This window comes from Lonchura striata, chromosome 1, assembly GCF_046129695.1.
Source record: "Lonchura striata isolate bLonStr1 chromosome 1, bLonStr1.mat, whole genome shotgun sequence".
Classification (NCBI taxonomy): domain Eukaryota; kingdom Metazoa; phylum Chordata; class Aves; order Passeriformes; family Estrildidae; genus Lonchura; species Lonchura striata.
In genome coordinates this window covers 43,260,121-43,276,823 of record NC_134603.1, presented here as the reverse complement: position 1 = coordinate 43,276,823, position 16,703 = coordinate 43,260,121, and the positions used below count along the sequence as shown (strand labels likewise).

Sequence of the window (16,703 nt, the reverse complement as noted above, 5' to 3'; positions counted from 1 at the left end):
TTCATTTTATGCATTGCACATTTTGTGGCAATGTTTTTCTTGGGTTTAGTACATTTTTGACTGTAGCACAGTCATTACTTCATTTTTCTAAACATATGTATTTAAAGCCCACAAGGGTCTGTGAAATCTGATACTAAAATAAGACATCGTATATATAAAATAATGGTTTCTTTAAGAAAGCCATTTTTTAACGTCTACTCCAGAATTCCTTTAATGTGGTAGGAACTAATTTTTTTTTTCCTTTATTTATAGTTTTGTCCTTCATGGTGATGATTGATATTGGAGCAGAAAGTGAAAATGTACTACTGCATTTTAATGAAATCAGTTAAAACTATTAAAAGGAAATATTTTATTAAAAGAGAAAAGGACAAAAAAGTACATTCTTGTATAGGAAGTAGTTGTCAGAGAGAACTGTTTTATTTAACCAATATAAGAATTTGTTGCACAAAAAAAATTCAAAAGTTTATTTTAAGTGGTGTTGTATGAGGAGGGTGTCTTCAGTCCAGGGGATACCCTGTCTGTTGTGACTCTCTCTGATGTGCCTGCTGATTTGGGATGGTTTTCTTTCTGAAACACTTCTTTCAGGATGATTTCAAGAGGTACATTTTAATATTTGCCCGTGTCTTTCAACAGCACGTTAAAAGTGCACTTCTTTGTTAGCATTGCTTTTTTTCTTGTATTATTTGTACTATATTTAATAAAATTGTAAGAATTCAAAGTTCAGAGATGCATTTACATATATCCTTTCTTTGAGGTTTTTCTTCACAAAGAAGAAAAATCTGGGGTTTTCCTAGGTGTTAGGGTGCACAGAGAAGTGTAAACATTTCTCTATAAAACTTGTGTTTTCATTTCCTTTCTGGTTGAGGAATGCTTGTTGCCATATGTGAATATCGTTTAAAGAGGTGTCATGGTGTTTCAAACATAATTTACGGAACATTCAAAGTATTCAAGGAGATCTACTCAGAGGCATGGCTGGCAAAGGGCAATCAGAAAAACTAATGGCTATTTGAATTTCAAGGAAATTGTTAATATCTTTCAGTCTGTAGTATATAATGTGGGATTGGTATGATGAGTTTGTGTGCTTTTTATTTTCTCTTCTCAAATTTACCTGCTACACTGAGAGCATTACAAACATTTTCAGGGAAAAATACATAACAGTAGCTCTATAAAATTCTGTTCAGGAACCCTTAAATTTTACACAGGTTCTGGAAATTCTATAAATAAAGTTTTTCTTGTGACAGAAAATGGTTTTTAAAAAAAGGGGGAAAAGCCTGGCTGGCTTGAGGAGTACTAAGATTTGCAGTGAACTTTAGTTAATGGGGCTTTTCATTTTATTGTTTTAGAAGAGTCGTAATAAAGCTCCACTTTCAGCATGGATGAACTCCATTTGCTGTTTTGTTCTGAAACATCACTGTGGCTATTGTCGCCAGGTTTGACACCATCAAAAGTTTTCTCAGGCTGCCAGCACCATGAGATAAAATAGATTTTGCTCTAGATAGCAAAAAGATTCATTACCAGTGTTGTTCACTATAGAACTTTATCTACCTTGGCCTCAGATCACAGAGCACTCAAAAGGTAAGAGTGGAAATGTCAAAACTGATTGAAATGTGTATGAAAGGCCATTGCACAGGGCAGAGGGCAGAATCAGATGTGTTTACAGTAATCTTCACCCCCAAGGAAAAGAAGAAACATCAGATACTCGACAGTGCTTTAATACTGCTAAAAGATGAAAAATGCCTAAGTCTATGCCATCATTTTCAAAAGGGAGCCAAACTCTTAGCTACTGAGAGGGAATTAGAATTAAAATTTATGTGTAGCCGTGCATGAGAGCTGTGCTTTCCAAGAAACATCTTTGACTGTGTGGTCAGTTAGTCACTTGCAACTGACTGTGGGTGAATGCAGCCAGTCTGGCAAATTCTTAAAGGAAAAAAAAACCCCACATTTTCTTACCAGCATTCCCTGTCTTTCTGTTCTGTTTGCCTTAAGCTAACAGTTTCATTCACTTGTCCGCCTTAGTTTTGACATGGTGATGTATGTCTGGAGGTTTATTACATTTGTGCTTTAGTGTACATGTTAATGGCCTGTAATCACTGTGCACAATGACTGTATCTAGATGTACAAAAGGTACAGAGGGAGATTGCTTCTTGCAAGAGGATCCTGGGATTAGTAGAACTAGGTCCTAAGGGTAATTGCATAAGCTCCAGTATTTGTTTATTATGTATATTCTTCGTATAAGTCTTGAATAATATTTGTATGTCTCTTTTCCAAGGAGAGCCAGTGTTGTTTAGTGCTTCAAGGGCAGTTTGGTAATAGAGTGAAGAAACCAGTTCTCTGAAAGCAGCTTCACTTCTGACTCCTTCCCTGATTCAAGTTTGGGTTAATTGAAAATGTAAAACTAGACTTAGGTGAGATTGTAAATGAGATTTCCTGCTGAGAATGCAAAAAGAATACCTTTTCATAATACCTCGCTTGAATTTAGGATCCAGGTTGAGTTTTTATACATTAATGCTCCAGATCATTTCATATTTGAAGGATATTGATAATGTTTCGTTTCTTGGTGTTATATCACTTTAGTCAACTGTGGTTCCGGCTGCTTGTAACTCTCTCAAAGCTGCAAAGGTCAGGGTTCAAGTTCATTGCTAGGTTCTTCTGGTTTATAATTCGGGTTTCAGTACTTTGGCTAACTTCAGTGAAAACCGATAGGTAAATTCTGCTAGTTTGTGACACAGACATTGGGTATGACAGATGTGTTACATCTGTACTGGTCCTTGTTTTTTCCATCATACTACCAATAATCATGCCTCTGTCTCCATCTGATGTAGAAAAACAAGAAATCTGTATGGCAGTTGAGGATGAAGAATGTCAGTAGTGAAAAAAACAGGTCTTTTTCTCTAGCATCTTACAGTAGTTATTTGCAGTCTGAGAGACTGTAGATAAATGAGCTATACTACTTTGTCTTGTTGCCTGATAGCCTGGCTTATTTGCTCTGCCCAAGAATAGTAGCCCTGTTGATGGTATTTGAAGGCTGAAAGTCAGGTACCATGTGTGAAGCATAAATAGGACCAGAGATGTAAAAATTTTCTTCAGCATGCTGCCCAAATGAGAACAAAACTGGTGTTAATTCTGATTAATGTGGATAAAAACGATTGAAAATAAACTTTAAAAAACATATTTATTTTAGGAATATAAATACATTTATATTAGAATATAAGTATCTAAATACTTTAAAATACATTCAAATATTCAAGTGGGAGAGCTTATTTTAGGAATAAACCTGAAGTATGATATATTCAGACTGTATAAATAATATTCAACCTGTATGTACTTCAATTCCTATAAAACTTAAGCAAATAACTTAGGCTTAAGACTTTATTTATTATGACTTTATTATTTAAATGGTTAAGACTTCAGAATGTAAATAGTTTTGACAGTCATGTCGACTGTTCATATTGAGTATTCTCTGTAGTTCTCATTAGTAGTCCCTTTAAAATTAAAAAGCCATTGGAAGCTCAAAAAGAAAAATGTTTTTTTTATTGCTCCAATTTATGAATAAGAACTTTATGTGAGAGGCTGAGATCTTCCAGCTCTTGAGTTTCACTAGACTGTATATATAAAAATAGTAAATGGTTCCCTAGCTACCTACTACCCACATATTAAGTGATAGTTTTATTGTTTAATAAATCATGTTGGATATGTGATATTTTGGAAAGTCTCTCCTTTCTTCCTTTTATATCCTGCACATCTAGTGTATTTTCATTCAGCATTTAACAGTCAACCTCTTAATCAAATTGAGGTTCTTTCCAGAAATTATTTGACAGAAATAAGTACACTTGTAAAGATTTAGTAAATATGGTGTCATTGCTGTTTTAACATTGAAAAATACGACATGGATTAATTTCTGTACAATAAGTTAGATAATTGATGAATGCATTTGTAGTCTCTGAATAAATAAAAAGTGAGATTACATTAAAGCTCTATTTATTGTCTGATTGGGGTATTTTAATCATTTCAAGCAATGAACAAATTAACCTTGTAGTAGGAAAATAAATGGAAAAAAATCAAAAGCAAGATTTTAATTGATTGTTCAAATCAATTTTTCTGTTTGATAATTTAAATTGGTTTCGTTTGGATTATCATGTGTAGTCTTACGATTTTGCTATTGAAATAAGGATGACCAAGTGCAATTGTACCTGGAATACGTAGTCTGTATATAACAGAGGCTGAGGAAGCAAATATACTGCTTGCAGTCTTCCTGTGTGTTTTGGGTTTTCAAGGCCAGGTTTTGAGAGTGGGGGTCTACAGGGGTGGCTTCTGTGAGAAGCTTCCTTCATGTCCAATGGAGCCAATGCCAACTGGCTCCAAAGCTGGCCCAGTGCTGCCCAGGGCCAAGCCCATCAGCCATGATGCTGCACAACAGCAACTACAGCTGCAGAGAGGAGTGAGAATGTGTGAGAGCAACAACTGTGCAGACACCAGGGTTAGTGAAGAAGAAGGGGGAGAGGAGGTTGCACTGCAGCCTGTGGTGAAGACCATGGTCCTGAAGAACTTCACCCTGTGGAAGGGACTCACCCCAGGGCAAGGGAAGAGGTCCCCACCCTAAAGGGATGAGCAGCAGAGGCAATATGTCATGAACTGACCACAACTCCCATTCCCCTATCCTGCTGGGGAAGAGGTAGAGGAAACCATGAGTGAAATTAAGCCCAGGAAGGAGGGGAGGGAGGAGGAGGGAAGGTGTTTCAAGGTTTGGTTTTATTTCTCATTTTCCTACTTTGATTTGATTGGTAATAAACTCAATGCTTATTTCCCCAAGTCGAGTCCGTTTTGCCCATGGTGGTTATTGTTGAGTGATCATTCCCTGTCCTTACCCTATGAGCCTTTCCTTATATTTTCTCTCCACAGCCCAGCTGAGAAGAGGAGTGACAAAGCAGCTTTGGTGGGCAAGTGATGGGCAGCCAGGGTCAGCTGGGTTGGTTTGTTTAGACTAACTTCATGTGTTTATTGCTGAGAGAGTTGTAGATACAGGTGCAGGAAATCTTGCGCTCGCTAACAGCTTTGTTTTCCAATATTTACCTGTGCTTTCTGCTTCCCTCTGTGCCAAGGGAAGGATCCTGTGCCACTTGAATATATTAAAATATCTGGGCCTTTTATTCAGTCTACAATTCATTGGACCTCTCCTGGTTGTTCCTCCTGAGCTCAGGCTGGTAGAATGTGCCTTGGCCCTAGCACTAACTGCTGCTGCAGCCCTGCCAGCTCCATCAAGCCCGGCTGTGGAAGGAGAACAGCTCTAGACTGGTCAGCAGCAGTTGGCCTGTCATCTTCATAAATAGCACAGCTATCTTCTCATCTTGGTAGATCTGTTAGGTTCCTGGTGGTTTTCTGTATCACTCCTGAGCTAGGTCACAGCCACAGTCTTGTGAAGCAGGTTGGGACATTTTGCTGACACTTGATAGCAGGACTATGAGCACATGGCTCCTTGAAGGTTGTGGGAGAGCTTTTAAGAGGAAGCCAAAGGGCTTCATCATGCCAGGCACGCAGCGTTGTGTGGGACACTTCAGCAAACAATGCAGGTCTAGACACTGAGTCAATTTTTCAGCATTTCTAGCTGCTGTATATTTTGGAACAAGTATACTTAGGGACACATGATTAACCTCAGCCTTAACCAAAATATAGATTTATTGAAGAGATAAAGAATCACAGGTTACAGTGCTAGATGGATGCTCAAGAGATCACTGAACACAAATACTGGGACAGGTTTCAGTCTGTGTATCAGCTGGGGTTGGTGTGTGTATGATCTTCTGATGAAGGTCATTTTACAAACTCCCCTGCTCTGTTCTAGTGTTGATTAAAACATCAGCAGCTACATTCACACTTTTAGACTGTCCATGGACTTTCTTTTTCTTCCACCAGTGGCCATGAAGAACATTCATCTCCATTGTCTTCAACAGTTTTTTATATATTTTTGGAAAATTACAAATATGGGTCCTCCTTTTACTTTTACTTTTCCGTTTACTGTACTACGCAAGTGGGTTTTCTGCAGCCTTTCCTGATAAGTGTTATTTTCTTTATCTCTTGTCACTCTAAAATTGGTGTAACTTACATGCATTATGAACATATTGTATTCTGTGTGACTTCAAATCATGCCTAGAAATTAGTTCTTAATCCTTTTGGTTTTACTTTGTTTCTAGCACTGAGTAAAAATTGTTGCTCCCTTGTGACTATTTATGGATGTGTATAAAAGGAGCAGATGATTCAAACAAATAAATACTGAACAAATTTATGACACCTAGGTGCTCCTCTTACAGCAGTCGTCATTAGATTTGGGGATGTGTCAGGAAGAGGAGGGGGTTACACCACATACAGTGGGGCTGAGTGGTTGAAATGCTGTCTGCTGCAGGACCCAAGGTGCCTTGTCTGCAAAGTGGCAGGGAACTTTCTCTGTCTGCCACACTGTATTGCCTGAACAAGGCGACTTTAGTCAATTTATTTTCCATATTTAAGACATCTTTTTTCTTGCCAAGATCATAATTTTTGTCTCTTGGCAAGCAGTCTAGCAAAGACCATTAGAATTATATGTTTAACCACAGAAGTTTTCAGAGTTTCTGACAGAGCCATGTGTTTGAGAAGTTTCCAATATAAAAATAAGTAACGTTTTTATTGGTGTTTTTACAAATTTTCAATAGGGTTTTGGGAAGGGTGACAGAGGAGGAAGTAATGGAAATCTGTATTTCCCCTACATGTTTTAGCAGAGATTGGTGCATGGAAAGTCTGGAATTTCGATTTAGGTAACACTGGCTGCGTGACCAGTAGAGGGAGCCCAGAATCACAAAATGTTGGAGATATTTTTGACTGGGGGAGTTGGGGGTGCAAAGTTTGATTTGATAATATACAGAATTTTTGAAGTACTACCAGCGAATAGTGATTTTGGGAAAGAGAATTTATGAAACATTGAAATGTCTGATGTCTTCTAAATGATCAAGTTGTATTAGCAACCTTTATGTTGGAAGGTTAATGAGTGTTTTGTTTTTTTTTTTCTTTCCTATGTTGCTGGTTGTTGTAACATCATTAACATCACTTTTACAGAAAGTAAGTAACTCTTCATATTTTAAACCTTTTTGAAAGTGTATGTGGGGTAATACTGCTTGTATATGTGTATGGATGTATATGTATATAAAATAAACATACAAGAAAAAAGTACCAGTCTTAAAGACATACTGCTACAGATTGTAACTTCTATATATGAATGACTTCTAGAATACCACAGTGGTTTAAAGCAGTCTCACCCAAATGATGATAAATAGTATGAAAGTTCTGCATCTGAAGACTGTAAATGGTAAACATATTTCTTGTGTGCAGACTATGGCAATAAAGCTTGCAGCATATCGATTTAAAATATATTATGGCTCTAAATATTCACAGATATCAAGTTGCAAAGTAGAATATTATTGTATCCAATTTCATTTAACTGAATCAAAGTTGAACTGATTTGGAGTGTTTCAAGAACTTAGGTCAAGCTGTGCCATTTTTGATATCAGAGATACTCAGCATATTGGCAGGCCTTGACTGCTGTATTAATACATGCCAGGAGCTCTGAGCAGAAGGAACATGTCCTCAGGCTATAGGAGAATTTAGAAAGCATGCAATAAGTAGTACAGATCCCTCAGAAAATGCTCTAGGATACAGATATCAGTCTGCATCATGGGATCTTTGATTGCTGGCTTTTTGAACCACAGTCCCACGTGTTGTGATAGCATGTGTTGCAAGCATTTTCAGCGTCCGTTGTGTGTAACATTTGGGATTTTTAATGCAGTTTTTTAAGGATGCCAGTGCTGACAGAAGAACAGGCAAGTCATTGGTTGACATGGGTCAAGGCAGAGCTGACAAAGGACACCATGGAACTTCAGTTTGATCTGTTAGCTCAGAATAAATCCCACCCCTCAGTGTTCCCAGATTATTTTCATTTGCAGCTTAAGTGTGTTCTGTGTGGCTTGTTTTGTGCTCCTTATGGACATACCCAGTTTTGAAAAAGGGTGGATATGGCCCTTTGGTTGCGTGTCATTAGGAGTTGCAGATATCTGTAAGAAACAAATATAGCTGTAGTTAAAAGTGCTTGTTGGCTCAGTAGCTGATATGGGTTTCTTTCTAAGTCAGAGAGTAGTTTCTGTTGTCCATTTGCCAGTTGTCTAGACTTTGAAGATTAAGATATCTGCTGTGAACACAGTAGTGATCATGAGATGTTGCCAAATCCCTATTTTGGGTTCATTCATGCTGTATCATTTCAATTGGTTAATGATAGCTAAAAATAAGTGTAGAGTCCAGAGTATATCCATCAGAAAAGGAGGAGAATACAAATCATGCATACATGCACACAGTTTTGTTTCTTGTTGACATACCAAGTTTTTGTTCTGCTGTAGAGTCAGCAAGTTCTTTCTGTCTTGCAGAGAAAGCCTTAATCGGTGATAATGTTTCACTAAAAAGATCCAAATCTGAGAGAGTTGAAATTGCTTCACGTATGTTAACATATGGAAGAAATTACACAGCCGTAACTGCTGTATTAAATGCTTTGTCTCTTTACTTGTCAAGCATTAATCCAGTAAGGAAAATGTGTAAAGAGAAGGATCCTACATATTACAAAAGTGTTTAAGTAATCATTAAAGTCAATGAACTCCCTTCATGTCTTCTGTCCCACTGCTCTCAGTATTATTTTATTTCCAACATATTTTGGTTTGTATTTTGTTAAAGTATTATATCAAAACCAAATGTGCCGCTAGTTTCATTTGCAGGGAAGCCAAAGAAACCACAAAAACTTGTCAGAATTTTCATATTGCGTGATCATGTTTAGGATACCCATAAAATAAATACCTCTTGCATATTTTATGTGTTTATCAACAAGCAGCATTTTTACCTACAATTTTTTATTTTAGATGTAGTAATATGATACATTAGATGACCTGCAGTAAATAAATTATAATAGACAGGACTTCCTGGCCTGAGGGCACTTTATAGTTTAATTTTTACCGGAAGAGCAATTACCACACTATTGATCTTGCCATTAAAATAGTGATATATGTACAGTAAAGATGAATTCTGTTGTAGCAGAGTCATGGAAATCAACGGAAAGCATAACCATATGAAATACAACCATTTCAATCCAGTTTCACGTATTAAAAAAAAAAAATTAGACTTGCAAATTTCATCCAAGATTGGATGTTGTGTTATAATACCACGGAATAAGGAGGAGTAGTTTCTGATGAACTTTGAAGCCCTGTTCCTGGTTTATAGTTGAGTATATAATTAATCCTGAAATACTTCGCAACACACTTAATTTAATGCACAGGCATTGTTCCACTTAACCAAGTGGAATATATTTACGTGGCTCAAGATAAGCGTGCGTGCAGACTGGGGACCCCAGGGAAGAAGCACAGTTTCAGATTCAGTCCCTGAGTACACTGTGTACAGTAGCCAGCAAATGGGGATAACGATGTGATACTACATCTATAGATATTGTACTTCAAATTTTAAATTAAAATGAAATAAAATAATTTATGACTGCCTTCTTTCCCACCTTTCTTAGATCAACTTTTCAGAATAGCATACATATTTGCTTTTTTTTCTGATGTTAATATGTATATACTAGAAAGATATCTCTGTACAAATGTTAATTTTTTTCTGAATGTGTTGTGTTTCTTTTGAAAGAGTCCTTTAATATGCATTCCACAGTGGTATTAAAATTATTACCTTGAGGAGGTCAGTCTCATAATTTCTAAAACAATTCTAATTAGAAAAGATAATGTTTCATAAAAGGCACAAATTTGCATATATTTGTGTATAATAATGCATGCTGACCATATTGAGCCAGAAGAAGTCTTTACAATATATATCACTTTTAATTTTAAATGTGTTTTTTCTGGACTCTTTATTATTCTTTTGTTGCCTTTCATCCTATGGGATGCAGCTGCCCTTGAACTTGGTACTGTTTTGATCATTCATGTGCAGCAGCCACATTGTCTGTAACATTTTAAAAATGAGGCTTCATGGTGTTATTTATGAAGTAATTTCACATAAATATTTGGACTTTGGTTCTTTCAGAATGTGGAGCTGGTTTCTGTATGAAGAAAAACGTAATTATAATTCACAGACTTTTTGCCTCAAGCCTAGGGGACAGATGCATATGATTAAGTTTGAAACTGGCCTGTTATTGTAATGTAGATGTTTTCAGGGTTGAGAGAATTAAAAAAAAAAAGGAAGGGGGGGGGGGGGGGGCAAAAAAAAAAAAAAAAAGCCAGGCAAGCATGAGTTTTTAAAAAAATAGACCGAGGGAATAGTTTTACAAGCGGCGCTCAATCTTAGACTGCACAATTTTATTTTTCAGTGGAACCTCTCCATTAGCTTGCCTGAATGCAATGCTTCATACTAACACTCGTGTAGGTGATGGAACATTCTTCAAAATCCCTGGGAAATCAGGACTCTATGCTCTCAAAGTAAGTTTAAATTTTGTATATGGATTGTACATATAACTATTAATCCATTTTATGAATGTCTCAATAGATATAAATGTAAACAGATTAGATTCTTTCGCGAGGAAATGACCTGATAGTCCTCCTAACTGCTTTCAGATGTCTTTTAAAAGGATTTATAATGAAAGTAAACATTGAATGTTTTATCCTAGAAAGCATATACGTGTTCTTGAATTTGGCACATGGTATAAAAAACACATAGCTTAGTTAAAATGCTGCTTTTTTGGAGTTGTTCACAGTAAGGCCTTTGTTTTAGGACTAGTGCGCTCAAGAGGATCACTGACTTTCCAATTAAGTAATTGTATTGATGTTTGATTTTTGAATAGCAAAAAATTATTTGCAAGTCTAATATAAATCAGCTTTTAATTCAAATACTGCATCGATGCTTTTGAGAAGGAATATAATTATAGTGATAGAATTTTGCCTTTATTGTATTTATATTCCTTTTTTTTTTTTTTTTTTGGTATGAACATGATATTTACTGTGGGTGGAAATTTTTTCTTGTTGTACATGAGCAAACTTAGAGGGGCTTCACAATAGAAGTGGGATAATGTGAGGCAGTGATGAGAAAAAAGAAAGTGAGATTATCTGCTTGGCAGTGTAAATGTAGTCAACTAAAATTTTGGGCTGGGGGAAGGATCTTTTGTAATTTATGACAGATGTATTTGATGTAAGGGTATAAAAATATAAAATATATAAATTTGTCTGCTCCTGCTAAGTAAAAATCCTGAATACTTGAAATTGAATTAATAGTTTTCAGAAGCTGTCTTTCCCAATTTACTAGAACAAATGCTGTTGTTTTTCTTTAAATCGGGAGATATTCTTGGCACAATTCCAGGAATTCACAATCACTCCCATGCTTGTGAGCTCCAGGTTGCTTCAGCTATTTGAATTCAGGAAACAGGCAAAGGCAGAAAAGAAACATTAAAGGATTTGTGTTTTGCTGCAGTGTTGTAGACACTCAACTGGAAAACTAGGATTTTTAACAGCCACACAAGTCTGTTTCTGTTAAAAAAATAGAAGAAGAAAAAGTGGAAGATCTTGCATTTTATGTGACTTTTTCAGTTTTAAAAAGAGCAGGGGATGACCTTACAAAACAGCTTTTTTGCTTTTAGTTTGCAAATCCTTTCATGAAAGTCTGTTTTTTATGGCTCTCTCTAGAGTAACTCACAGGCATATTTTATTTTATTCTTGGTTTTTCTGAAATGTAAGCATGAGAGTACACTGCAGTAATCTATTTTCGGAGATGCAGCAGGATCATGAATGATTTTTTTTTCTTGTTAATTTTATTTTTATTTTTATTTTTTAACTGTAGAAAGAAGAATCAACATGCCCTACTGATGGAACATTGGATTTAGGATGTGAATCTGAGTTAGATGGCACTGAAATGGCTGAGACAAACAATAATAATGGAGAAGAAAATGGTGGTAGGTGATTTAATCTCAATATTAGAGGGCATATTTTGGGAAAAGAAAAAGTATTGTTTTCTTTGAATTTTTGTGTTGTGATTTCTAAGCAGTATAAATAATCTTTTGTACTCAGTGGAACTATTTTGAGTGACTCCCTCTCTTTTTTGGCCTTATAAAGGAATCAGGAACACTAAGTGCCTTTATTTGACTTAAGGTTTTAAAAGGCAAAGAATAGTGATGTTGGGTGTGTTTTCAGTTGGTAATTTTTTGGCTTACATTTTTTTTGTTTAGGGCCCAGAGATAAAGAGTAATTTGCCTTTACCAGGCATCAGACTTGGCAGTTGTCAGATTCAGACATCTCATTGATTTCAGTGTGGACATGTGGGGTTGGTCCCTCAGTAGAGTTCTGGACAGAGGACAAAGATTTCTATTTTTTTGCTTTCAGGCAGAGGTACTCCTGTTTGCTATGGTCACATAATGGCATCTTGAAATATTAAATGCTGTGCATTTTTTTTTCCTCTAAAATAATGGCGAACTGAAACGTTGAAATAACTTAAAAATGGCAACCTTAGAAATATTTTTTTTTTATTTCTGAGAGATAATAGTTATTCATAAGGAGAACATCAGTCACCTAAAATTATTTTGCAAGTAACAGAAGTAAATATTATTACAGCTACACCCATGTAGTGATTATGAAGTGAATGATTTATGAAAAAACAAATCTGACTATCCAGAACTTCTGAAATAAATGATTCCTTGGTCAGGTCTCTTCTGCTGTCCAGTCTCAACCTGTCCCACTGCTGGACTGCTGCCTGCTGTTTTGGCTTTCTTGGTATATGGTGAGCCAGAGTCCTGTTTACAACTAGGACATGAAAAGGCTCAGCTCATGTTGTTGTTCTGCTACAGACTTCCTTCTTTAACTTGAGCAACTTACTTAGCTCTCAGGCTGCACCTTTACAGGACTGATACTGCAGTTTTTGTATTGCTCTCCAGCAGCATTGAAAAATCATAAAGTGTTCAGTGATAGGAATAATAACTATCCAAGGCATTTTGTGGGTCTGTCTAGGACTGAAGTTTTGAAGCTCCGTGGAAACAAAAGTCCAGAGTATTAAATGTCTCTGCTTCTTCATTTCCTTTGATATATTATGTCTACAAGTTAACAGATTCTGCATCTGCAGTGGTTTGATGCTTATGTAGCGTATGCTGCCTATGTAAGTGAACTTACATGTTCTTTAACAATTCCTCTTTGATACTCAGAAAATTTGTTGATGCACAATTCCTGAAATTGAAGGAAGAATAGAGCAGTAAAAAGCAGTGTAAATACAGTTACAAATACAAAGCCAAAGTTGATGTTACTTCTTATAAACAAAATTAAAAAAAGCACAGGCAATTATTTAGTAGTGTTAGGATGTAAATAGGATGTTACAGAATGTAAATAGGATGTCATAATTCCAGAAATAAGAAATTACTGGGTTTTGACTGGGAGCAGGCTATGTACTATTTTCACAGTTCACAGTAATAAAAATAATTATAGCACTTGTGATGACATAAAAGAGAAGCTGCGAAAATTTAACATTTTGTAATAAAGCATTAAATTACACCTAGATTGGTTTTAAAGCTGAGAATTTTCCATCATTTTTCATCTTTAACAAATATTGGAAAATTGCAATATATTTAACATTTTGAGAACAAGACATTTTAATTTTCTTGTCATGCTATGAATATCAATGGATATATTAAAAAAACGTAAATGGGATGGCAGTAGTGAGTGTCTATTGCATATAGAAAGGCCAATGCTTGATATGATCAATTAAGAATTAAATGCAGCATGTATTTAATAAATAGCATATCAGTCAGCTAGTACAGGACAACATTTTAACATGTTTGATAATAGCTTTTTTTGGGACTGCGAGTTTGTTGTTAAAGATACCATTTATATGCACTTAGAATTCTGATTTGTTTACAGTATAGAAGGCTTGGCTTAAAAATAGGACCATGGCCAGAAAATACATCCAGTTTTTGGTGGATTGAAATTACAAATTATTTAATCTGCAAAGGCACCATCCACAATAGCATTTTGCTCTGAAGGGTGTGATTTGACCACTCTTCATTTAGTATTTTTTTAATGTCAATATTTTTTGAAAACAATGAAATCTTTCTAGCATAAATTTTTTGATAATAAATAATAGTTGTGAGACTTCTTTTGATTGTCTTGTAAATCATTGCATCTGAACAGCATGAATTTGTTTAGACTTTCAAGCAAAGAGGTGATATGCTGCAGAAATATGTGTTCAATAAATCAGTATATCCGAAAAGCATTCAAGAATCACAACACAAAACAACTTGAACATGAATAAGATGCATTTGCTAATTAGTCCTGTGTAGTTCTTAGACTATCATTCTGATAGTACTGATTAAAGAATATAGGCAGAGATTTTCCTTTGGGTATAGCACTAGCTAACAGATTACCAGCGTATTGCATTCATTATAGCTGTAAGAAGGAATTAAGGTAAACAGGAAAGGATTTATAAAAGACACATAAGAAGTCCTGAGTGAACAAATACTTCCTTTGTTTTGGGGGGTTTAATAGGGATGGTCTCATTAGCTTATGAAAGGTGAGGTGGTGACTTGATTGGTTTGTAAATATTTGAGAATAGTTATTTCTATGGAAAATATTTGGTCTAACAGACCAATTACACTTTTCAGACTAGAGCTGGTTTTTTTTGTTGTTGTTGTTTTCTTTCTTTTTTTTTTTTTCTTTTTTTCTTTCCAGGAAATTATTCTGTGGCATGAAAGTAGCATTTAGTTCAGTTCAAAAAACGCTTCATCAAATCCTCTGACTTGTGTTTTAGAATATGTGTGATACATATAAGGATGGGCATTGGTTGCACATTGAATTCTTAATTGTCCAATTGACTGCATTTTTATTTGCCCTTTTCCACTTTGATAGAGTCCAGAAGCCACAGTTCTGACAGAGTGATCAGAAATTCTTTAGCAAGAGTTTAAAAAATGCCTCTTTAAATGTAGCTGGAAGTAGAAGGATGAAACTGTAAGCAACAGCCTCAGCCCATTAGTGGGCTTTTAGACCACAGTCTTTTGGAATAAAAAGTACCAGCTGACACTCAGAGAAGAATCACATCATTCCTCAGCAGGCACATTTTTTGCAGTATAAATGCAGGCTACTGAACAATTTTACTAGCACAATAATATAAAAATTCCTAACCATTATAAACATGTGACTTGGCAAAAGCTATTACACAACATCAGTATTGCTAAGTAGACAAGTAGAATGGTCACACCTCAGGATTTTGCAGATGCTGTGGAGAATTTTTCTTTCCCCACCTTCTCCAAAGGCACGTGTTAAAGAAACTCTTTATGCTAGAGTTGATTTTGTTTGGAATGGGATTTCTAATAGAAGCTCTGTAGCAGTCCCATATCTTTAAAATTCCATTTTCCTCAAATATAGGTGTAGCATGTAAAGATGCTGTGGGTAAAAGAATTAAAGTCCCAATTACTGTTGCCTGGGAAAATGATGACTATAATATCCTTTTGCCCATCAATAGGATGTTCAGTTCTCAAAAAGCATTTGTCCCTAGGGTTTCTGAAGGCAGGGCTAATCCATCAGCCACGGAGCGCAGTTGATTAAAAATGGTCTTTGTGCGAGCCAATGGAATGCACAATGATGTACGTGTGGAGGAGACAGCAATTCCTGCTATAGTGTGACTTCCCTCCCCACCTCAGCCCAAACAGGGCTTCTCATGTGTGCCCGAATACCAGCAACATGTCTCCTCCTGAGACACTTTGGTTTTCAGCACTTGCTAGAAGTGTATATTCTTCAGCTGTGAACATAAAATGGCAGAGTTAATTCCTTAGGCAGTTTTCTTAGAGGTAGCTGACAAAATGATGGACAGCAGAGGATCGTGTTCATGCTGAATCCTGAAATTTTGCTTGGTAGCTACTGTTCTTTCAAACACCTTGTGCTTTTTAGACTAGGAAACCCTAGGATTACTGTGTAGCAAGGAGTGTATATCCACCACTGTTTGAAACCTGAGTCCTCATTTGGATATTCAGTTCCTTTCCAGGAATGGAATTCCTGGTGATTCAGTGAAACCTTTTACTATTAGCATCTTGTCTCTTAGGAATTATATTGGCTGATTCTACTGAAAATGTTTGTGACACGTGGCAACATCTGGATATGAGATAGAATCTTCTAAAAGCAGAAGAGCAGCAATGAAGTAGCAGCTCAAACATAGCTCAACACATCAGGAAGCGAAGTTTTTCACTTTGCTTAGATTTTCTTGTGTATTTTTCTTTCATCTTCCTGCAACTATAAAATAAAAATATGGTACCTGGGATTGAGTTTGACTTCTTTTGTTTCATTATGAAGGGAGTCATAAGAATAAAAGGAGATACGGTGAAGCTTGAGGATGTTTCTCATCTTGTTTTTTTTCCTGTACAGTAGTTAATGAGGTCTAAGAAATTACTGGCTTACTGATGACAGGCTGTGGAAAATGTTGACTTGCTTTGGAATAAGGATTCACAGGTTTTTTCTAAGCTTTGTGAAATGTTTATGCTCAAAAACATGCTGTTAATATAATGGGATTCCGTGCAAGCTATGAAGCCGATGAGGTATTTGATGTCTTTTTCCAAAAGATACTATCCAATTGTATTTATTAATTCACAGTGCCAGTATTGCTTTTCAGAAAGAATATTGCAGTCGCTGTAGTACCCTTGATGTATACATCTGTTTTTGCTTGCTTTGGCAAACTCATACAATTAA

General features: G+C 35.9%; 1 protein-coding gene across 3 annotated transcripts in view; it reads left to right on the top strand.

The window, feature by feature from the left end:
• The window catches only part of ASXL3 (ASXL transcriptional regulator 3), a 126,622-nt gene that overhangs the window by 46,537 nt on the left and 63,382 nt on the right, over positions 1–16,703 (top strand). For 2 of the 3 annotated variants that reach the window (XM_021525717.3, XM_021525719.3), the window contains 2 exons: positions 10,370–10,478; positions 11,830–11,941. In XM_021525717.3, the coding sequence (XP_021381392.2) occupies positions 10,370–10,478; positions 11,830–11,941 (221 nt within the window). Of the gene's footprint in view, positions 1–6,945; positions 7,084–10,369; positions 10,479–11,829; positions 11,942–16,703 lie in introns of those variants that run through there. The other variant, XM_077783773.1, reaches the window with a different exon arrangement.